At 43.7% G+C, this 23,512-nt stretch overlaps 1 protein-coding gene across 6 annotated transcripts in view; it reads left to right on the top strand.

Moving 5' to 3' along the window:
- JMJD1C (jumonji domain containing 1C) overlaps positions 1-23,512 on the top strand; it is a 184,829-nt gene that overhangs the window by 95,701 nt on the left and 65,616 nt on the right. For 5 of the 6 annotated variants that reach the window (XM_084526466.1, XM_084526469.1, XM_084526468.1 and 2 more), the window contains 3 exons: positions 1,525-1,638; positions 18,472-18,577; positions 23,384-23,508. In XM_084526466.1, the coding sequence (XP_084382592.1) occupies positions 1,525-1,638; positions 18,472-18,577; positions 23,384-23,508 (345 nt within the window). The remainder of the gene's footprint in view (positions 1-1,524; positions 1,639-18,471; positions 18,578-23,383; positions 23,509-23,512) is intronic. The other variant, XM_084526470.1, reaches the window with a different exon arrangement.

Raw genomic sequence — 23,512 nt, 5'->3', positions numbered from 1 at the left:
GACTTGGGTTATATTTGGACTAATCGCAAGGCAACACCTTTGCAAAGTAGGTAATGAAGCCTGATAAAATGTTGAGTGCGTCTCTGACGACCTCTGTCTCTGCGGCTGACACGTGGACGGGCTGAAGGCAGGTCACCAGCTCTGCGGCTGCCCTGCTGAGGTGGCTTCTGCCGAGTTACGTAAGCGCTACGTGCCTCAGTTTCCCCGTCTGCGAAGGGCGGAGGCGACCCTGGGCTCCCCTGTCTAACCCGGCTCTCCTGCTGCGGGCGGGCACGTGAGCCGGCGGTGTCCTGCAGGGACGGCGGCACCGCACAGATGTTGGGCAGCGCTCGTGCGGCGCGGCGTCTGGTTTGACCTGCCTTTGTTTCTCCTCTTTGGCTCTTCCTCCTGAATTCTGGCCGTAGAGTCGGGGCTCAGAGGGTACGTTTCTTTTCGCTCTTTCCCCCCCATCCCTGTTTTCCATCCTGTCGAATAAGGTTCCTGTTTTTTCTGTTCCTCTGTGTTTGTTCTCCTTACATCCTGCTTGTTCTTTCTGCTGTTCATTAGCGCCTTCCTCTTACTGCTCGCCGTCTGCCTTCAGAACTGCATTTTCTCTCCTCCATCCGCTGGGATTTCCTTTTCACCTGACTCATCTCCTTTTGGTACATCCCCGCTCAGTCGCGCTCGCATTGCGCTTCTGTTCCAGGAAACCCTGCCAGCGCCAGCGGGACCGCTCGGCCCCTCTTCGGGGAGAGCTTTTTCCGTCATCGCGCTCCCTGCCCACTCGCCTGCGCAAAGCTCGCTGCGCCTCGCTGCGGGGGGGCCGCGAGAGGCAGGGCGCTTTGTGCAAATACACGGCCAGATGGCACCGAGGGCCTGCTCCAGAGCCTGCTGCTCGCCTCTCTCCACTCCCCGCGGCTCGCCCTCGCTTGGCAGCGCGGATCAGGAGGAGTCCCGCTCCCCGGTGTGGGGCCGGGGGCACGGGGCGAGCTGTCAGGCGAGCAGTCAGAGCAGCCGGGTGCTGCAGGGAGGAGCGGCTGCGGGGGAGGACGGCAGCAGTCAGAATAGATGCAGAGACGGGCAGGGAAATGAGATGGTTGACTTGAGGCAAGGTGAACGATTTCAGAACAGGAAGGGGAGCGTTTTCGTGTCTGCAGTTGTTTCCACCTCAGTGTCCTCAGTATAATTACCACTGCGCTAGCTAGTCCTGCAGGCAGAAGGAGAGGATCTGCGTGCTAAGCTGTATGTTTAAGATATAATCGTGCTCCTGTACTTTGAGCTTCTGTGGTAAACACTCTTGCTCAAGAACAATGAGGGAAAGGAAGAATGTATGTTGCAGTTCCCTTTTCTTGCTAGTTTTTCCACCAACGGCACAGAGGAAAACCGAAAAACACCTAACTCTCCGTTCTTGTATAAATAGCAATTGTTACTCTGTTTTAACTTGTTTTGATGGAAGAACTGCTATGTCAGTGTTTATACAGTCCTAGGGGCTTGATGTGCTGAGCCTTTTTTAATTCGTTAATTCTCTTTCTTGTTTTTCAACAGACATTCAAGCCCTTGGTTGGAAAAAGTGTATACAATTCAATTACTGCAGTAGAATTCCTTGTGGACAAACAGCTGGATTTTATAACTGAAGATAGTGCCTTTCAGCCCTATCAGGTAAGAAATTTGGTTACTGTGCAAGTACTGCTCATTTAGCTTAGTTATATCCTTGTGTTTGTTAAAAGTCCTTTTTACAGTCAAGTTGTATGTTACAGGAACGATTTCCTATTGATTATTGGCAGTGAATGTTCCTTGTTCTGTGAAAGATTATGTCTGGTTCTGGGGAATTTGATGATGCTGAGGAGTGAGTAGTATGCAGCTAATATTACTGAACCACCTTTCAAGTGAAATTATCTGATCCCTTTAAAGGTTAATCAGCGCAGTTAATTGTAGAGCAGATAAAAGATAGTAGCCATCCTTCTGAAGCCAGGCTTTGATTTCTAGGCCTTTGCAATGCTACATTGATGTTTGACTTCTTGTTTCTCTGAGAATGGATAGCAGAAAATGTTATTTTTTTTTTGAAAAAAGAGAAATACTTCTCCATGCTGTGGTTTGTAAGACTACTAAAAGTTCTAATATCCGTGATTTTAATGCCTACTTCATTAATTAGAAACACATTTGTATATTAATGTGCATGTATTTAAAGAAGAGTAAAAGCAATGAATTTTTTATCCCCCCTCCCTAAAAATCTCTTTTATGACAAATAGAAAACCTTGGGTATTTCAGCTTGCACTGGACTGATTGCAATTAGAATCGCCATGAATTCTTTCTCACGGCTGGGATGGTACACTGCAGTGATACAGAAATAGTGCTTTGAGACTTGGAATAACAGATGGCCCTGAATAAACGCTATGTAATTTTGTCCTGACACCCCTTCTTCCCTCCTCCTTCACCAAGATCTTTTTTTCCCAGTGCCAAATATAGAGCTAGAAAACGAGAAGCGACAGAAAGCTGGGGAAAGGAGAGGGAGGCTCGCTGTGTGGCAGGGCTGCTGCTTTTGTGTGTCCACGGTGGGGAAGCTGAAGGAGTTCATCGCTTCTCGTCAGGATGAAGTTACATGTTATGACTCGAGCTGCTCTAACAGCCTGGCCTTGCTGAAAAGGACAATTCCCATTATCAGACCTCACGCTAGCTAGTTCAGCCTTCTAAAGCAGCACAACCTTGACTTGCAAAAAGGAGGGGGGAAGCGTGTTGCTAATGAGCAGAGCTGGATTAGCAGAGGGTGCAGGAGTGCTGCGGCCTCCTGGGGGGGGGTCAGGATGACGCAACACAGAGTGGGATATCCTCCTTTGGCAGCGGCAGCCTCTTAAATCAGCTGAGCCATGAAGTGTAAATTCACCCTCAGAGTCCAGCCGCAATCTTACAGATTCATTTTACAAAGCAAATACTTGCGCTAGCGTCTGTCCTTTGTGTGAAATCTGTCAAGATCGTGTCTCTGATAACGTTCATTCCGGTAACAGTAATCAGTCTCCTTTTGGCAATGGATCATTTCTCACAAGACGAGCTGAGCAAAACAAATTGAATCTCTGAGAAGGACTGCCTTTTTTTAAAAACAGCCCGTTGCCAAGCCAGGCTGGCAGTAACATAACTGTGCTGTATGCGTTTTAGGCCCTTCACTTTAGGGAATGCTCACTGCTAGAGTCTTAGACACAAAAGCACTTTAATTTGGGAAGGTGCATAGAAATTGAAGGTGTCATTTTTGAAAGTGTCTGTTGTGAACAGCTAGCTATATATCATCTTGGTAGGTAATACTGTAATTAACAGCTTTAACAACTTCGGTTTTAAAAGAGGTGTTCACTAAAAGCTGGTAGAACGCAGTAACTTGTGAGAAATGTTCCAAACGCAAGCTTCATCTGCCTAACTCTTGGCCTTTTATTTTGGCACACGGAGGGCAACTGCTGTGTGAGAGGTGAGGTTGTTCCACCCTTCATGGAGCAAGCAGCTGCCTATTAAAGCCTGAGATGGAGACTGCTGATCTGTATTGCTTATAAGTAGCTTGTTGATAACAGAAGCCTAAATTCTCTCTTCATTTTATCATTGCAAGAAGGTTGCTGATGGAGATTCCTTATAAGTAAAAAGACATCCAAAATGTGTCTTAGCTGTATATTGCTCAGATATCAAATGTAGATGCATGAAAGAACGTTGAGCTCACTGATGAATAGCACAGAGATTTTAAAATTATTATTATTTGATTGATGATAAGTTTTGGAAACTACGTTCTTGGGAATGTCTCTTTGCAGGCCTACCAATGTCCCATTGCTGGATTCTACAATTTAATTGTACAGAAGAGAAACTCACTGGATGATAATGTCTTTAAGAGAACAGAAACCATTTTTTAAATGTTAACTGAATGTTACCAGCAGTGCGTTAGACAGAAATAAGAATTTGATCATGGGACTGTTTTCTCCTAAAATACTCCTAAATGGGAAAATTGTCTCTGTTTTGCTTGTTATTTTTGGTTAATTCTGGAAATCAGCCTGCACATTTTTAACCCTAAGTCACTGTAAGGTAGTTTTGTACACTTTTTTTTTTTTTTTTTTCCAGAAGGCCTTCTTTTTCTTTGCCATGAGAACAGATCCTAGATAAGTCCTTGTTGAATTTCCTGTGAAAATCTGTTTTCTCAAAAGTAGAAAAAATGGCCTTTTTGTTTCCTTGTTTGGTCTGGAACGCTGCTAACTTGTTTTTGAGCAGAAGAACAAAAGTGAGGGACTAATTTTTGCAGAGATGAGTTAACTTTGTCTTTCTAAATGTATTTAGTTTTTGCTTTAAGCTCTTATGGCTGTGCATTTTCAATACCAAGTCCTCAGAGGCCATGGTGATCTAAACACTTTTTTTATTGCCTTTTGCTGCTAGTGCCTAAAATTCCAGTACCTTTCTGCCAAAGCAAACAAAGTTTGAATCTGTGTGGGAAGACTCCATTTCACTTCAGATACAATTCTTAACTACTGAGTAATTTTTCCCATCGTTGCGTGTACTTGTAATATTAGTAATGGGCAGCAGGCAAGCATTTGGTATGAATTCTGCTCAGATGAGCTCTGATCAAAACACAGTGCTCTGTAAAGTAACCATTGGGCTAAAGGGCTTCATGAATAAGGTGGTGCTGTCCGGTTTGAAGGTGACAACTGCTCAGGGCAAAGAAAACAGCACACTTGGCATGCTTTTAGTCTTGGCAGGAAAAACAAAGTTGGAGTAGGCAAAGAAGTAAATTACTCTCATTACCAGAAGTGGTTCTTCCAGAACAAGAGTAAAGACACTTTGGCAGGACTCGCTCGGGAATCATGAACCACAGATTCCCATGCCATGTCTGCTCTTTGCATAAATAAACATATTTCAATTGTTAGAGATTCAGCAACCTTCGTAAGAGCTAGATGAATGTCATTAGTAAAAGCAGGTTGTGCAGCTGCACTATACCGGCCTTTTTCCATTTTTCCTATCTTCACGATGTTTTATGTAGCAAGTGTTCCACCGGTGAGTGAACTTGTACCTTACATCTAAAAGCGGTATGCGACTTTTCTTTTTCCCATACATCTGCCTTGAATCATGCCCTTTTCCACAAAAATGCCTCTGAATTGGTGTGCGGTGCCTTAAACGCCAACCTACATCTTGTTTCCGGTGCCTTTTATCTCTGTTGCTTCACGGAGGATACAAACGGTATTATTGTCTACGTGAAACTTGTGTGTGACTGAGAATGACTCATTCATTAATCTGGGTTGGTCAGGCCATTTAGTCATGTAGTTCTTTTTATGGTGGTGACAAGAGGATCTTGAGGAGAAAGCAGATGTAAATGTGTTTGCCGTGGTTATTTTCATGTCATTGCTAAGCAAATTATGCTCCTTTGCAGGAAGTGATAGACATAAAATTTGCAACAAGCATTTTTTTGTCTTAAACTAGCATCTGGAAGAGTGGACTTACATACCACATTTCAAGACTACAGGTTTCTAGTATTGTTCTGCTTTGCATTCACAATATATCGTGTATATTTTGCGATTGCTCAGGAAATAAAACTCAACAAATTTGGTGAGTTTTGTGAAGGCTTTCGCTATAGATTGAAAATGAAAATGCTTCCAAATACATCTGTTGGAAAAATATGTTAAGCAAAACCACAGTAAGCCTACACAAATGCAGGTATAACTTAAAAAAATAATTAAAACTAAAATTGTTTTCTGCAATAGCAACAACTTAGCTGGCCCCAGAATGGTACAGCTACGTATCTGTCAGTTATGTTACACGTAGTAAGGTAAGCAGCAGATCATGCCTTCAGTTGTTCAAGCGTGGCAGTTTTCTTGAAGGACCCGAGACGGGGCTGTGAAGAAGTGGAGCTCAGTGTACGGTGTGTGCGATCTCAGCAGCGTGGCCTTGGGTCCTACCGCTCACGGCGCTGGCGGGTTGGAGCCTGGGCTTTGCGCTCAGCGGCTGGAGCCAGCTGAAGAGCTGGAGCCAGTTGCGTTACACTTTGGCCAAGCAAATAAAGAATAACAAAAAGCAGTTTACACTGTATTTTTCCATACGAGTGTGTAAAGACCAGCAGTCAGTGTGCCTAGCTGCAGCAGTTGGTGCTTTACAGCTCTCTGCTGGGCAGGGGTGAGCCTGTGGCTTGCCCAGTGCTGCGGTCGTGCTGGCTCGCTGCCTCCTGGGGTGGCTGCTCGCTGGCGTGGGGCTCGTGGTGCTGCCTCATCCCATTTGTGTGTCTGTGTTGGGGTTGTGAGCATGCAGCGCTGGAACAAACGTGCACGGGTAAGGCAGGGCAGAGAATTCAAACGAAGTTCCTTCACAAGCATTACGCTTCCTGCAAGGGGGTATTTCACCACTCAAGGAAGGAAGTGGAAGGGTGTGCACACAATCTTCTGAAAGTCCCCTGCGTATTGGTTTAAAAAAAAAAAAAAAAAAAAGGAATCAAACCAAACACAGTTCAGTTCTTCTCTGTGGTGGAATTTTTCTTCAGTCCAACCTACTTACTCACCTTCTCCTTAAGGACAACTCATGTAATTTTTTTTATTTTTTTCAGACAAGGCTGATTGCCTCAGTATTTCAAAATGGTAAGGTCAGCCCGTCTACTTCTGTACTGAAGGTTCCAGATGTAAAGATATGGCACCGAGAAATCCCCCGTGGGAGGTGTTACATGCAAAATGATAGGTGTGTGTACTTCGGTCTTCTAAATGTGCACTGCATACTTGAGAGCTGACAGATCAAATGTCTAACACACCTTGAAGATTGTTCGAGTAATAATAATAATAAACTTGCCTACTAATCAAGAAATACAACCCCAGATTGAGGAATGAAATACTCCTAGATACATTACAAATCCCAGTTCTGTACGCCATGAGGTAAGGCGTGAGAAAAGGGTGTTGTGCAACTCCACTACTCTCCTTTTCTGTCTCTTACGGACAGGTAGTGGGTATTTCAGGCCTGCGTGCTTTTGCATCATTGCCTTGCTCATACAAACAAACCAGTGGTGTGGCAGGCCTTGTGTAGCAATAACATGTATACATGGAAAAAGATCTTGAAGCGCGTTGAAAGAGGGAGTAAAATAAGGTATCTTTCTGCATGTATTTTAAGCAGCCCATAATCATACAGTGCAGACTTCTTTCAGACTTCTCCTTCAGGCTTAAAAATAGCTACTGCAGCTGCAAACTGCTGTTCCCATCAGCTTGTACCTCCTCTGACCGGGCAGGCGGGAGCTGCTGGGCTTGTCCCACCCTTTGAGGTTGACACAGGCAGCTCGGGAACTCCGGGTGCCGGCCAGCTGGCGGCCGTGGCCATCATGTGCTCCGCTCCCGGTTTCGTTTCCTCCACGGCTGACAGAGAAGCACACAACTTTCTGCATCTTTAACTCTTCTCAGCGTTGTCTTGAAGAGCTGCCTCCCTCTTTTTCCGTGTCTCTGGTGTCTGGACCACCCATCGGCAGTCCAGCTGCCTTTTCTGGCAGCCTTGTAAAGAGCGCCGGTCTGAACAGCTCGATGGTGACACATCTATGTTTCAGTGTACGTTTCCAACGTGAGGGGAAGCAAAAGGCTAAATGCAGCTAGAAGTGGGTCAGATGACTCATGCCAGTCTTCCCTGCCTGCTACGAGTGTGGGACAGAGAAGACTTTGATCGGAGCAGTCGCAAGGAGAGAGGAGTGAGCGAGGGAGTTGCACCCTCCATTTGCAGAATAGGAGATGCAGGTCGTCTCCTCGGCCTCCATTTGGGCCTCTCTTCAAAGCTGCTGCGTACCCCAGGACTTGACCTGGCTTTATTCTCACAGTGGGTGGAATGAAACTGTGTGCCTCTTTTAGCTCGATCTCTTAAGGAGAAAGGGCTTACTTAGCCCTTTAGCCTGGGTAGGGAACTTCCTGTGTTTCATAGAAATTATTACTTTTTCACCAGTAAAAGCCCATGGAAATATTGCTCGGAAGAAGGAGGAGGAGTCCTTATCCTTGCTTCTGTGTCCTTCAGCAATTCCAATCTTCACATTCGATCGATTAAAAACCATTTTTTTTTTTTCACGAGTGTTTTTCTTAGGTGGCACTGTGACCACCCCCGTTTTCATAACGCAGACACACAGCTCCTGCAAAAGTCAGTTTGACTTTTTTTTTTTATATCCAGCTGGCACTTTGCCACATAGTTGCCATCTGCTGGGATTGGGAATTCCAATGCCCTGGGGAGCTCTGAAGCTTAAATGGGGGTAAAATCCTGCAGCCCTTGCATGGGAGTGCTTATGTAGGGGAGGGAAGAGCAATCTTTATTGCAGTTCAGTTGGGGGGGAGAACTCTCAGTTTATTGAACTCAATTTTTACAAGAAAAAATTGTTATCTTGCATTTGACCTGATAAATATAGCTGATCTGATGAGGTGTTCGTGGCTTTGTTTGGTTTTGATCCTTCCTCTGATGTAACATTGAACTGTTGATGCATGTGCTGCAGAACAGTACGACACTCCATAGTTTTTGTTATGCTTTTAAACGGGGAATGTACAGTATTTTATGGGAGCAACTTTGCACTGAGAAAACCAAGCACCTTTCCAAGCTGGGGGACAGGCTGTACAGCTGAGAGATTGGAGGTAATGAACGGTGATGGGCAGGCATCTTACGTTGTCCTCGCAGGAGGCTGTGCGTGTTGAAAACCTCACTTACACAGAGATCCATGAATTACTTGAAAGGGGAGGTCAGACTTGGACTTCCTCAGGGTTGTGCAATCTTGATCATTAAGAGGTCTGTGAGGTAGTGTGTGCAATCAGCTTCTGCAGAGGTATGGTAGGAGGGGAAATGGAGTACCCCAGCTAATTGTAGTCCTTCTGTGTCTTCATAACTTTCTGCTGTGTTTGGAATGACACCTAGCAGATGTACTGATTTGCAGCCTAGGGTTTGTGCTCTGCAGCCTTCAGCAACTTGCAATGGTACTAGTTGAGCTCTGCAGCACTTCCAGATGGAATGGACAAAGTGTGGAAGTGGAAGCCCTTTTTCAGGCCGGATATCTTTGAAGAAACTTGTGATTTTATCCGAACTTGGTTTCTTTTTAAAAAACGAAAACAAGTACAAATACTATTGTTTGCGTAGACATTGGGAAAACTTTGCCAATAAAAGTGCGGTATTTGTTTTGACGTTAGAGAGCTTGGTTTCCAGTGTTTTTCCTCATCAAGCTTTTTTTCCTAACAGTATACTACAAGATTAAATATAGTTCTATTTTTTTTTTTTACTACCATTGTTTGTAAATACTGATTATACAGGTTTTTTGTCCTGTTCAATCTAGCAAACATTTCCTGTCTTTTGAATGGATTTAAAATTAACTATTCCTGTTTTTCCTTGCATCCCCCTCTTCTTGTGTGTGTCTGCCAGCATTACAGTATTTCAGTGTGCTTTTGCTGAGCAAGTGGGTTTGAAGCACATTAATTTCCATGTATCTCACAAACTACTTCGTATTTTATAACTTTATTTAGTGAGTTGTAAACACACAATATAGAAATTATATTTCACCCACAGAGGCTGTGTGAATGCGTTCTTCCCACTGCATTGGTATACAACGAGCAAAATCAGGTTAAAGCAGATTTTAGGATACATGAGACTTTGTAGCTAAAGTATGGTGCTTGACAAGCTGCTTTTTTTTCCCCCTCAAGTGATGTAATACAGTCTTGAATGATGTTTTTGGTTGGGGTTTGGTTCTGTGTGCAAGTAGTTCTAGCAACGGACAGATGTTGTGAAATTGATGAGCACTGTGTCAATTTTAACCACTGAATGACTCTGCCAGGTTTACCCCGACGTGTTTATTGCAGCAACAACTGAAATACCCGCGTTTTCTGATTAGCAATTTAATCTTTCCTGTCTGCAAGACCATTATTCATCTGTTCCATAAAAAGGCACGGCCACTGCTTTCTCTGGAGTTGGACAGAGCTGCAGCATTGATCCAAATATGATGTGCATCCCAGCTGGTCAGGCCTCTGTTATTTATAGGGAAAACACCTAAAATGGCTCCAGCAGGTCAGAACAGAGCCCTTAGCGTGAAAAAGTGCTTGATGATGGCTCCTCTGCTCTGAATATTGTCATGGAGCAGAGGCAGCATTTCCACGTTTGCACGGTGTTGCATGCCCAGCTTCTGCACCGTGTCCCTGACACCAGGAAAGTGCAGTGTTGGGAATGAAAGTCTGCAAGAAAATGTCCAACTTGTTTTCCCAACCCAGCTTTCCCAGCGCTCCTGAAGAGTTCAGGTTTGGGAGATAAAATTGAGCACATTTGCAGAAGGTTCTGCAGCTGCTGCTGGGCTAAGCTAATGGCAGTTCAAATTACAGAGCTGAGTGGTTCACAGCAGTGACGTGTACTCGAATGAATGTTTCAGGAGGTGGTGGTAAGAGCTTTTCTCAATCTACCGTGTACTGGATAGTGTTCTGCAGACTGGAATTGAGAGAACTTTGCTTTTTAATACCTTAAGGTTTTAGTTAGCAGTAGTCTTGTCAATGAACACCGTCTTGCTGAGTAACGCGAGGTATAAAAGACGTGCTGGAGGTAACTACCCTTAGATATAAGAGGTGAGGGAGCTGCTCTGTCATTACCTGTGCTGGCTGTGTGCGGCTTTGCAGCCCGGCCAGTTGAAGCTGCCGTGAGGGACTTCTGTCCCCAATGCCAGGTAGATGTGTCTGATGAAACTGTCTGTCTCTGAGCAAGAACTGAACTCGTGGCTTGATTTCTAGGGATCTTAGGCCGCCTCTCTAGCGGCCCATTTGTTCAGACCACTGATGATCAAAGGAATACACCTCCTTTTGTTGCCTAAAGGCATCTCCATCCGTACAGCTTGTCCTTGAAGGGATATGACTTGGAGAGTTGTTAGATACCTTCTGAGTGCTCTTCATGCTTCATGAGGTGTCTGGGTCTAGCTTTAAATTTGAATATCAATGTACAAAAGATTTTTTTCTATCTTCTCATTTTGTTCCTTTCCTTGTTAGCATTAACTTGTCTCTGCTAATGGTTTGCTTCAGGGAAATGTCTGCGCTTTGAGGTTTCTTTTCCCATAGACAGCTGTGGTAGCGGCATCGTGTTGCTTGGTAGGTGACTTCAAGGCTTGGTCCGGTGTCCCCATGCCACTGGAGGGTTGTTGGCTGTTGGCATGGACAGTGAAAGAAAAGCAAACGTGGCTGCCTCCCCAAAATGAGGGAGGAAATGGGCACGGAGGAGTACTGTGCACTTGAGCTTTATGTTATTTTCTGTGCAAAAATGCCACATGGTTACTGTGGCTTTCTAAAGGCAAGCTGTCAGGCCAGCAGTTCGGTGGGTAGGAGCCCCTTCTCTGGGGAAGTTGTCAGATCAGATGCGAACTGAGACGTCACGTCAGGAGATTCCGCTTTCCGTCCCACTCAGCCCAGCCAAATAGTTTTTCTGTTTCCTTCCTAATCTGCAAATCAGATCAGGACCCAGATTGGAATTAGAGTGACAGCACTTCGTCCCAGCTGCTCAGGGGGAGGGTGACATAACCCGTCAGCGTAAGGGTCATCTCTTCTCTTTAATCCCTGGTTTTCAAATGTGGGACTGTTGGAGAAGTTACCAGAGCGGTTTCTAAGTCGATTGTGGCAACATCTGCCTGGCTCAGGTTTGCTTTTGCTTCTGCATTGATGGCTGCTTGCTTCCCTGCTGCATGCTTGTTCCGTGTGCTGCTCTTGTCTTCCTTTTGCCTTTCCATCCTGGATTCTCATCTACAGCTATGGGATTAGTGAGCTGACTTGTAAAAAAGCAGGTTTTCCAACATGTGTGTTTCACCTGAGACATCAGTACTCTTACAGGAAGGCAAGTACCTCTGTTTTTGTGTTTGTGAGTTAAAATACTTGACGATGAGCTAGATTTTCTCCTGTATAATTTATGTTCCCAAGTTTAATACATTTTTCATAGCATAATCTTTCATAGTTTTATATTTTTTCCATAGATTTTTTTGTTGTTCTTAGGGATGTGAATTATTCCAGCAGAACTGAACTAATCAGTGCCATGATGCTTTTCCAAGCCTGAAATCATGATTTGGAGAAATGTGCACAGCCCTACTCCCCCTAATTCTCAAACCTGATAATTATAATTTAAAGTCAGCGTCAACTCTTTAATTGTACAGATGAAATGAGGAAGGAAGTAAGGGTGTGTGGGGACAAGTATTAGGCATAAGGAGGAGTGGGGAGCAAAAGAAAAATTGATAGCTTTTCCTGACAGATGTGAAGTTCACTGACAGTTGAAATATTACTAAATTTTTAGGCTTCATCTTCTTTTCCTGTAGCGTCAACTTTCTATTCATAGGTACTGCTGTTACATACTGAAAATAACCGGCAGTCTTAAATGTATGTGGTCTAAAATATCTATGCATGTTTGTCCCTTTGTTAACAGCGCGTTTGGAGCCTCTTGTAAAGTGATAAATGGTTGGTGTTCCCGTACTGTGCCTGCGCAGGTAGGGCAAGCACGGTCCCTGCAGCACCTCCCTGCACCTGCGGGCACGGCCGGCCTCATCCTGACTTTGGGCCTGGTCTAGGGGCCACGGCTGCGCCTTCAGGCTTGGCTTGACCGGTTCAGACATAGCCCAGCAGCTGCCGCGTTGGAATGAGGCAAATGGTGACCGGGCACTCAGCAGCACCAGAAAATAGGTCAAGTGTGGGCTGGGTTTACATAGAAAGCACTAACGTCGCCTGGTAAGCCTGAGCCTCTCCTCTTCGCTCAGACAAAGCCGTTTAAGGTAAACTGGGAAGTTAGCATCTCCCCCCAGAACTTCTCAGCCTTCTGCCGGTGGCCAGGGACTTGTCAGAAGGCAGCGAGTTAAAAAGAACACACCGGTGGGCGATGCACGTGCTCACAAAGATGTGCGGCCCAGCAGATCTATTAGTTTTAGTTGCAGTTAAAGTTAATTGTTGCTTTGTAGGGATTTGCCGTGGTCCATTTGGCCACGGTCCCGCCTACTCCAGGGGATGCAGCTGGTGCCAGTTGCGGCCAGTTTCTCTGCTCTAGACGAATTCTCATCTTTTGCCACAGGAAAAAAATAATAATAAACTTGTGGCATGGCACAGAGAAGTTATCAATTCATAGGTAATGTGAAGAATGTTGATAACCTGCCTGTCTAGATTTTATGTCACTGTTTCCTGGTGGTTTTATTTATTTTTTTAAGCTTGGCATCAGGCACATCAGTATTAAGTTTGAAGGTTTGTTAGAATTGTAACCACAGAAAGGCTATTACAGATAGTGGTATAATCAGATATATGTCAGGTGATATAATAAGTGAAAGATAAAAGAGGAAGGAAGAGGGAATAAATAAATGAAGGCTAGTTGTCAAGGAATGAAAGGAGAGGATTGTGCACATGTTTTGGATGAGTAAAAGGAGGCACGGACGTGGAATTCTTATGAATATACATTTGGGAAATCTTCAAGGTGAAATGACTATTTCTGAGGCATCTTTCACTTCGTTTTGAAGTATGCAGGTATGGCTAAAGTCAAAGGGCAGTACGCCAAGCAGTGTGTCAAATGACTTAATGCAATTCTCAATGTGCAGTAAGCTCAAGCAGTGTTGATAAGTTGTGTGGTCGGAAACAAGGGGAAATCTGAGCAGAAAATGATTTGAGCTGGGTAAATGCATGTGATCAGGAAACTGAAGGTTCAAGCTCCTGACTCTTTGATCTTGAATTTTTCATGGGCACTGTTTGAATTTAAATGTGGTCCCTCTACCATTAAAGTACTAATGAAATGCTTATTTTAGTGTGCAGCTCATACTGTGTCAACATTGTAAACATGACTCTCAGGTTGGTTACGTACGAGTTTTCATTTAATTCGTGTCCTAAATCATCAGAAAACCTCTAAGCAGCCAGAGGAAGCTATAGTTAATTAAGCCACAGATGGTGAGGACTAATGTGGTGTTGACCTTTGTGAGGACTGCAAAATCTACTTAGTCGTTCTCTGTAAAACACTAGCTGAAATGAGTTCCTACTGATCCTAAAAAGATGCCTTTTATGCATTGAAGCCAAATGTAGACACTGTGGCTAAGGAAGGCGCTCTCCCAAGTAAACGTTTGCAGGGTTTACTGCATGACGTGTGTTGAGACTTGGTCTTCAAGGCTTCACTTTAAGCCTTCTTAGTGCCAAAAGCCACAGTTTTTCCAGGGCTGGTTTTCCTGGAATACATATCGTCAGTTCTCCTCCTCTCCTTCACTGAAAAGGAAGGGTTGACAGCTGATGGTGGAGTTTCCACACCTTCCTATATGCAGCACGCAGGCTGCGTGTTTGGGGGGGCGGGTGGCAGTTGTACTTGAATGCGTTCTTGAGCTTTTGTTTCATGCTCTGGGCTTTCACCTCTCAATTTAATGAACTTGTTTCCGCCCCTCAAGGTTATGAAGAGTGACTTTAAAATACAGTTTAAATTGCTGAGGAAACATCTTGGTTTAATAGCGCAAGGCTTATTGGAGAGCTAGAGAGCTGCGGAAGTGTTCCCACCACAGACATGTCCTGCTACCCAAAAAGGAAAAGGAGCTTGCAGTCACTCAAGCCTTTCAGAAGGAGCTTTGTGTGCTGCCTGTTGGACAGCATGCAGATTCTGGTCATCCACGGATGCCTGTCAGTATCTCAAACAATATTTTGTTTGTGGATGGGGCTCAAAGGCGAATTCTCTTTGTATTTAGATTTTGACTTGTTTTTTCTGTGAATACTTGCTTTGAAATTCCTGTTTGAGTTTGACTGAAAGGAGTTTAGAAGCACTGTGAGTGATCTGTACTTGTTCACCTGTGACTTTGAATGACACCTTGTGTTTGGCTAAATAAACTCTCTGAGAACGCTTCTCCAAACAAAGATTTCTGCTTCCTGCCAGGAGCGAGCAGTGGGTCTGGTTGAAGCATTGTGGTGTCTTAACCTGATGGTGTGCTCTGTAGCTTCCAACTTGTTCTGCTCTAATGCACCAGAAGAGAGAAGAAGGTATCCTCAGAAAAACACTGGATCACTTAGTTATTCAGGAAAATTTCATTCTTTTTGCTCCTTATGACTTCCAGGAGTCCAGCACGTTGCCAGCACCTGAGAATTCTCACTTTAAGAGACTTGAGGCAGATTCAAGTATTCTTCAGATCATTAAGTGGAAAAGTCCATTCCACCAGAAGTGAATTCCTCTGTCGATCTGGAACAAAGGCAAAATAAAATAGCAGCAGAGATCTGTAAGACCTGGCATAGGTTGGCAGACTTCAGGTAGTTGTGTTGCTTCATGTGACTGGCTCCCACAAGGGCAGGAAGAGTTACTCCTACTGTATTTTTCTGGCCCATAAGCCCTTTGTCTTCTCTGCAGTATATCGTCATTCTTGGAGCAGGGACCACTGCTGGATGAAGTATATAAAGAACATTCTACAGTATATTTAAAAAATAAAATTGCAGTCCCATGTATTTGCATTTTGATTTGCATTTCATAAGGGCTTCAAATCAGCATGAACATCTTTGTGCAGGATATATTCCAAACCTTGTAGAAAAACTAGTCTGAAAGAGGCACCGTATTTATTTTTGCGAATAAAACTCATTTCAAATGAGGAACATGCTATAGAGGAAAACCCTGCAGGGCATTTAATTCTTCTGTGGGTTAGTCTGTCGATCTTTCCAGTCCAGCCAAGAAGGAAGGGAAAACTGAAAGTCTTAATTGCCAAGGTTTAAGTCAATAGACAAGAGTTGTGTTTTCTTGAACAACGTACGTGCAGGTTAAGGGAAAAGACTGCGTGCTGCAGGGGAGTCATTTGCTCATCTGCAGTGCTATGACAGAGAGGAGACTGCGAGTCATCAGCCTTCTGCTCGTTGCCCTGTCTGGTTTTGCTGAAGATCAGGGTATGCAGTAAACCCATTTGCTTAAGGCCGTCACCTTATATTATGTAATGGATTTGCTGATTTCTAGACTTTCAAATTTAAGGTTAACATTGAAAAACCATCAGTCATGGCACGTTTTTTCATAGATGTAGGTAATATATACACAAAAGAAGCATGTTTTGAGATTTCAGGAGTCTTTTAAGTATCTTGGCGTTGAGCTTTGCTTGTCAGTTACAATTTTGCTTTGCTATTCTGATTTCCATTGACCAGCACGTAGCATGCTCACATCTAGAAGCAAGACGCTTCCTCTAGTGCGGTGACTGATAACATGTTAAACGTGTATTGTGTGTGCAGGTGCTTAGAAACCTTAGGTTCACTTTGATGTCCTCTACATAATCCGAGTCATACCTGCGTGCAGTTTGGGTAATGGATCTTCAACCTCTTTAGGGCTCTTTGTAGCTCATTTTTGACATGAGCTCATCCTCTTCCAAGAATGAGGAGAGAAACACAAAGTGGACTTTGCAGTCTCCTTTTCTAAGTGTTCACATGAAGCATTCAATCAAAGGTACCAGTACGTCATGCGTCTGAATAGGGGACAGAACAAAAAAGTATTGTCAGGAGGTTCGCAGTATCCTCAGTGTTAATTTCAAAGAAGGCAAAGACGGGTAGGAAGGGTGTGAAATCTAAAAATGAGAACAGCAGCGGTGTATTTTGCCTTCAGAAGCAGGGCTAATCAAAAGTAATGTGTTAGAAGAAAAAGTAAAGGCTCAGAAACTGCATAAAGAACTCAGGGAAGTAGAATATCGTTAGGGTAACGGGTCTGATTTCAGGGTACCTGATCACCATGTGCAGTCTTGAAACAAAGATACTGATTTTCTTAGAGGAACTGAAGTGATTACTGAAAACGTACAAGCTCTGCATGTTATTTGCATTTTTAGGTCAGCCAGACCTCCAGTGTTGCAGTGCCTCAGACCACTGCTTAGCCCTAATGTTTGTGGACCTGAGAGGTGAAACTCTCAGTAGGGGAATCTCCCGCAGCTACTGCGAAAGAGCGCGTGGGAAGGAGGACAGAAGGTTGGTCGCCACCCAGCTCCAGGGCCTGCTGGCCTCCCCTGGCAAAGCGTTCCCTCTTTCCAGTGGTGGTGGTACTTCTGTACGCAGGATCAATCCAGAGATGGATTTGCAAAGGAAAATAAAACAGTTAATATAACCATTTCAGATTCCCCAGGAGAGGAAGCATTTTGCTAGTCTGATATTCTTGAATAAATTCTGGTGTGGACCCTCTTATGCCTCTGACAAAGTTAGCAACACGCTTGCCTGGTCGGTGTTTCTAACTTGGTGGTGGAGGCCCCGTTGACTTCCTCCTCACTTTTACTTTGTTCCATGTGACGTGTATTACAAAGAGCACCGTGACCGTTCCTTTTGCATCTGAGGCTGTATCCTTTTCAAAAGCGCGAGGAAAGACAGTCATTTTCTCTAATAGCCAGAGCATTGATGCACTCTCTGTAATGGAGCACGGCAAATCTTCAAGTGTCAGGAAGTGAATTCTGAATTTGAAATAGACATCCTGTGATCAGGGAGTTAGCAGGAATAATCTCATTCAGATGAATGGAGAGAAATTGCTCATGTCACTCGAGGGCCTGGCAGCAATGCATGATTCTCTGAGTGTTGCTTGTATCTTCATATTCTATGGCTAGAGCTCTTCATAATAAATTGTGAAACATCAAGGAACTTGTTGGAGATCAAGGAAAGAAATTACTTGATCTCAGCTGCAGTACTGATAAAACGTTTTACATTTTGTATGTCGAGAATCACTCTGATTATTTTAGCTGTCTGAATTTCTCTCAGCACAAATGAATGTTCCCGCAGCTCCTGGATTTCCAAGGCCGCCTTCTGCATGAGGAGGCACCAAGCTGCAGTGCAGCTTTATTTCTCCACCACTGCTTGAAAGGCAGAAATAGCAAATCTTCTCTGAAGTTCTGAGAAATAGTTATGCAAAGAGTCCAGCGACGAATGATGATTTAAGCCATGCTTTCAGGGATATGGAATGGATTTTGTACCTAGTTTTCCCTTGCTACAAGGATGGTGCTGCTAAATAAGCCTTAATTTCCCAGATTTTGTCTTACTGAAATAGTGAGTGAGAATCCAGGAGAAGTGAGATAAAAATTAAAGCATGCCTTACTTGAAATTACCTAATTAACAAAGGCCTACCTATGGAAAATCAGTAATGCTGTTTGTTTCTCTTGCTATACAGGTATCTTTTATGCATTATCTCTGTGGGTTTTTCAGTCTGTGTTTATGCTCAATATGTCCATATTAAATTTTTCAAATATGCAAAACAAGGAAAAAATTTTTGACTCATTTAATCATTGCTTAATTCCTTCTGCATACCTGTAAACATTGAAGTCTTTATAGGCTATTTTTAGCTTGTAGTAAGACAGTATTTATGAAAGTGTGATCCTATTAATAGCTTACAAGTCTGGCCACATGCAGGATCTGACATACTGTGTTCCCATGAAATAACTTCTAGCACTATGTTGCACTGAAAAGTTTTTTTTTCTGAAGACAACACAGGGATTTATAGGGAATCGGTAAAATTAGCATCAAGCTACTTAATATTGTACTCTAAAATATATTTAGGAAAATAACCAGAAATGTTGCAAGTAAACATAACATATGGTTCTTTTTTTAATCTCTACTTTAGGACGACGTAGACAGTCTAAACCCAGTTCTCAGGGATAACCCGCAGTTACATGAGGAAGTAAAAGCCTGGGTAAAGGAACAAAAGGTTCAGGAGATTTTTATGCAAGGTAATTATTTGGGAAACTGTGTTATTTTTATTCTGTGTTAGCTAGTTTAAGGCCATTAGTTGCGTGGGGCTCTTCCCATAGCGTTTGCGGTATAATGGAGAATATATTTCTAACCTGGTGCTTTGGGAAGTATTTGTTTAAAAGAGAAAACAAGACCATGTAAGAAGCTGTGCATGACTTCTTCAGACTGTACTTAACTTGTTTGATGTCTTAGTGATTACAGGACAGCTGAATATCATTAGTCTTAATGTACATGTTTTATAACATTGGTTGTGAAGTTTATGAAGGGAAACCACACCCTCTTTAGCGTGTGTAAAACTGTTATTTGCGCTGTTAGTGTTACTATTCTGTGTGATAACTTCTCAGCTACCTGTTTGTTTCTGGTTCTTCACAGTTCTATCACAGGTGAATACTTTCAGATTGACCCGGCCCCAGTTGAAAATCATCTTTCAAATCAGTTACAATTTTTAACTCAATTCTCATGCTGAAAGGTTGCAACAAACATGTAATTTTTACAGCATAGTTACAAGTTACGTGAAAATTAGTGTGGATTAGGATACATTATTTTGGTCCAGTCTTGCTAACATTTTAAATATTATATATGTTTGCAGTGTATTCATTAACTTTTTGCAGAACTGACAGCCAGCTAGCTCTATAGAGGCTTTTCTAGCAATGGGAGACAGAAGCCTACCTTTGTGGGTCTGGGCTAAAATCCCTGGCTCAACAGTAAAGCAACTGTGGGACAAAAATGCTTAAGCAGTCACTCTATAAATTAAGATTGGGAAGGGAGCAGTAAATAACCTGGTATTTTAAGGATGGGACTGAGGTTTGCTTGCTGTCAGGTTTCTTAGATAAACTAAGATAAGAAGGCCAAAGGAATATGGTAAGTATAATACTGAAGTTACAGTACCAAAAAAAAACAACCAACCAACAACAACCAAACAAAAACCCCACATCTTCATCTTCCCTGCTGTGGAGTTTTTAATTTGCCTAGATACAATTTTTTTCTTATGGGCCACAGTGAAAAGATGCTGAAGAAGCAATGCACGGAACTGTGTAGATAGGGAGTTGGTACGTCAGTATTAGTCATTTGAGATTTTATCTTAATATCATCAGTTACAATGTGAATTAATAGTCTGAGAATTGCAGCCAAAACTGGACTGGGAGGTGATGTAAAATCAAGTTAGGGTTGTATGGAAAGGAAACTAAGATTAAGCTTGTTCATTGCATTTTATTAGAGTAACGATAAAAAGACAATTAGAACGAGCCCTGTCCACACTGGTACAGAATCAGTACCTCAGCAAAGCCCCAGCTGCATCAAAATAGTCATCTGAATGAAACTGCCAACATATCATACACAACACTCACTTGCATCCCATTGTTCCAGGAACTGTATTTTTGTCGTGTGTGTATATATATATGTATAAAATGTATGGAACAGATGCTTTGAGTGCACCAAAGTAGGAGTATTTTAGATGAAGACATGAAACAAACGGTGTCCTGACAGACCATCTCTCCTCATCTGCAGAGAAGTTTCCCTTCAGATCCCCTTGCTTACTTCCCATGGCATGGGGTGGCCTGAGGAAAGCCGTGCCCCCATGGGCAGTGATGTGCCAGACGCCCCAAGGGTGCTGATCAGCTGGCAGGGACTGCTCTCACCTTCTCCTGGCATGTAGGCTGCTCCCAGATGAGGAGGACATGCATTTTGCACAAACCTTTCAGTGACTTACAGATTTCTGTCTCATAGTGCTAGCTGCGGTCATCTAGCCACGTAAACCTTCCTTTTTCCTCCCCTCCATTCTCTTTTTCATCACCCTCTCTATCACCATTTTCCTGTTCCCTGCAGCTTGGGCAACATTTTCAGTTCTGGCCTCATCAAACCCCTCTGCTAAGGCTGCTGCCATACTCAGTTACTTCAACTTCCACAGCATTTTTAGTATCCAACCTTTTCTTCATTGGCTCTGATGCTGAGCGAAGTCATCTCATATCGGAGTGTGTTCTGCAGTCACATTTTCTATGTGGCCGTTCCACTTTAAACTCGTTTCTGGGAGAGGAGAGTTGGAGAAGAACATTAAAATCTGGTTCCGACTGTTTAGAAAGAAGCACACCAGTTTGAGGAGGGGGTAATTTAGTCGAAACCAGTCCATTTCCTTACAAGAATTGAGACTAAGGAAAAAAAATGGTCCAGGTGACCTTTTCCTTGGATAGCAGTATGCAGCACACTTCAGAGTAGAGACTGGAGGTTTGGCCGGAAAGTAGTTTGTTCCTTGTTTAAAACAAACAACTCCCAAACTTGGCTAAGCTGAAAGCTTTGGGGAAAAATTAAACCAGTTCAAGGAACTTGCTCAGTAAAGTGCCTTTGATTTTTAACGTTTAAAATCTTAGATTTCTTTTTCCGTATTAGGTTTATTATCACTGCAATCTCTGAGGCTGAATATTTAACAATCCTCGTGAAAGCCTGTGTGTGCCTCGGCCCTGAAGATACTTCCTGATAGTACTGCACATGCTGTTTCAACAATGCGTAGCCGAGCATGATTCAGCCAGGGGCCGGAGACAAAGCCAGGCTTTTCCTGTAATGGCTGCTTGTGGCTGGGCTGGGCTGGGCTGTCCTGTGTCGCATGACCGCAGTTTAATCTTTCCCCTTCCTGACACCCCAGCAGCACTTAAGAAAAGAAAAACACCCAGTTTTTAAAGGCAGATAAAGTCGGTTTTAAAAATAGGTAGGATAAAAACTGGGATGAAGGACAGACACAGATTAGGACAGGGAGTAAGAGGGAAAAAATTGGCACGGGGTCAGTGCAGATGAATACGAGAGAAGCTGGCAGCGGATGGAGAAGGGAGGGATGGAGCTTGTAAACTGAGAAGACTGGGAAAGGACTTGGAAGCCAGTGGCCTGGAATCGTAAATGCTAAAATGAGACAAGAAGCTGGGGAGGGAGGAGAGGCTGGATCTGGTTAAGCAAGAGACCAAGACTGAAAATTGTCGTGCAATTAGCAGGAGGGTGGAAAAGAGGAAGAGCTGGGATCGGAAAAGTAGGAATGGGAACGTTGCATGAAGAGACACGGGCAGAGGTTAACGGAGACTTGTCTGAGTGAGGCAGAGCTTTGGGACAGCTGTGAAAGGCTTGAGACACGGAGAATGCGGTTGGGTCAGACAGAAGTGTGGGAGCTGAGCTGGAGGCATTTTGCACGGGCATTCAGAACAAGGATTGGAGAGAAGCCATCAGGAAATGTGTCCCCACGGGAACCCCGTCTAGTCCGAGAGCAGGAATGTGAGACATAAGCTTTTAGATTCCTGCTCTTTTTCTGCCCATACGTGTCTGTGAGAGGCAGAGACCGCGCTGGTGCTGTGCTGAGCCCTGGCTGTGTAGCTGGCAACGTGCTCTGGGGGCGAGCTGAGTGCAGCAGCTCGGATGGCTTGGCGGGGCTTGAGTTTGCAGCGCTGCAGTGAATGATGTGGATGTGGGTGGAAGAAGGTTGCCATTGCATGGAGTTTCTGTTCCTCTCAGCTGTTTGAAAACCTAGATAAAGTCTTGCTAAGGTTCCTAAATTCAGCCTCAAGAACACGTAGGAAACGTCTAAATTAATCCTGTCTTGCACTTCGATTGACCTCTTAAATGTTGGCCTCGAAAACAGTCTTCATGATCATGTGCTTTGTTGTGCAGAGTGCAGAAGAGCCCCGGAAGTGTGCACGTGGGTATTTTAGTGGAGAAAGCTGTCACCTGCGAGGTCCCTGCTCTGTTCCAGGTGTTGAAGCTTGCTGGGCAGGGGCCAGCAACACCTCTCGTCAGGAAAGACAGGGGAATCCTGTCCTGCCTGTGCTGCCGAGCAGCCGGCAGCCTTTAAAGCTAGGCTTTTCCTAGGTTGACACTGACTGGTTTTACTTCAGTTCCTGTGTGCCTGACCTAGGGTTTGGTTGCGGAAGTAGCGAAAACCACAGCAAACTGAACTCGGTGACGGTGATGCTTGGTCACATGAAGTGCTACATAAACCAAGTGCTGTATAAACACCAAGTGCCATGAAGCTTACAGTCCTGGTGGTCGAGTGAGACACCCAACGTGAATAAAACCATGGAACTTCAATTTCTGGGTCTTGAAACTAACTCTAAAATGAGGATTGTGTCATACCATCTCATCCCTTCCCCGTGGGATCTTGGAGATGAATTAAACTGATCTTTGTGTGCATTTTTTTTTTAGCTCCTGTTTTAAGGCACAGCGACTCCAGAAGTCTTACTAGCGTGTGTATTTCTGAATGTTTTGTGGGGCCATAGCAGGGCTTGGATCGCTCAGCTGCCTTTTGACTGTTGTAATAGAGAGAAGCTCTGTGGTCACTTATGGGAAAGACTTGGCAGATGCAGAGCCTAAACACCAAGATCTAAATTGTTTTGCCAGCAAATCATCTGGGCATGTGACTAGCCTATTAAATAGCTTCTGTATAACCTGCTGCTGCCACTTTCTGCCTTTCAGATTACTTTTGTATGGTTGCTGTTTGTAGGCAGGAATTTTCCCATCATTTGTCATTATGGTTGCAAAAAGATTTAGTTAGATAAGAAAATTGTATGTTGAAAATGTTGGCATAATTGACCTTAAAGCATACTTAAAATGTACCATTTGCATTTCAAAATGTCTTCCTCAATAAACGTAAAATCCACAGGCAGCACTGTGCCAGAATAGCTTGTAGCTTGCTGTCCATGCCATTCACATCATATGATTGCTATGAAGCTTAAAAACTGAGGAAAACCTATTAATACATTTTTTTTTGCTGAATTCCTCAACGGCTTTTTTTTTTATTTCTTCCCCTTCTAAAGGTCCGTACTCCTTAAATGGTTATAGGGTGAGAGTGTACAGACAGGATTCTGCCACCCAGTGGTTCACTGGGATCATTACTCATCATGATCTCTTCACCCGCACTATGGTTGTTATGAATGACCAGGTGA

This window comes from Aythya ferina (genome assembly GCF_964211825.1).
Source record: "Aythya ferina genome assembly, chromosome: 7".
NCBI lineage: Eukaryota > Metazoa > Chordata > Aves > Anseriformes > Anatidae > Aythya > Aythya ferina.
The sequence above is the reverse complement of the archived record's forward strand: the minus strand, read 5'-3'. Positions and strand labels throughout refer to the sequence as shown.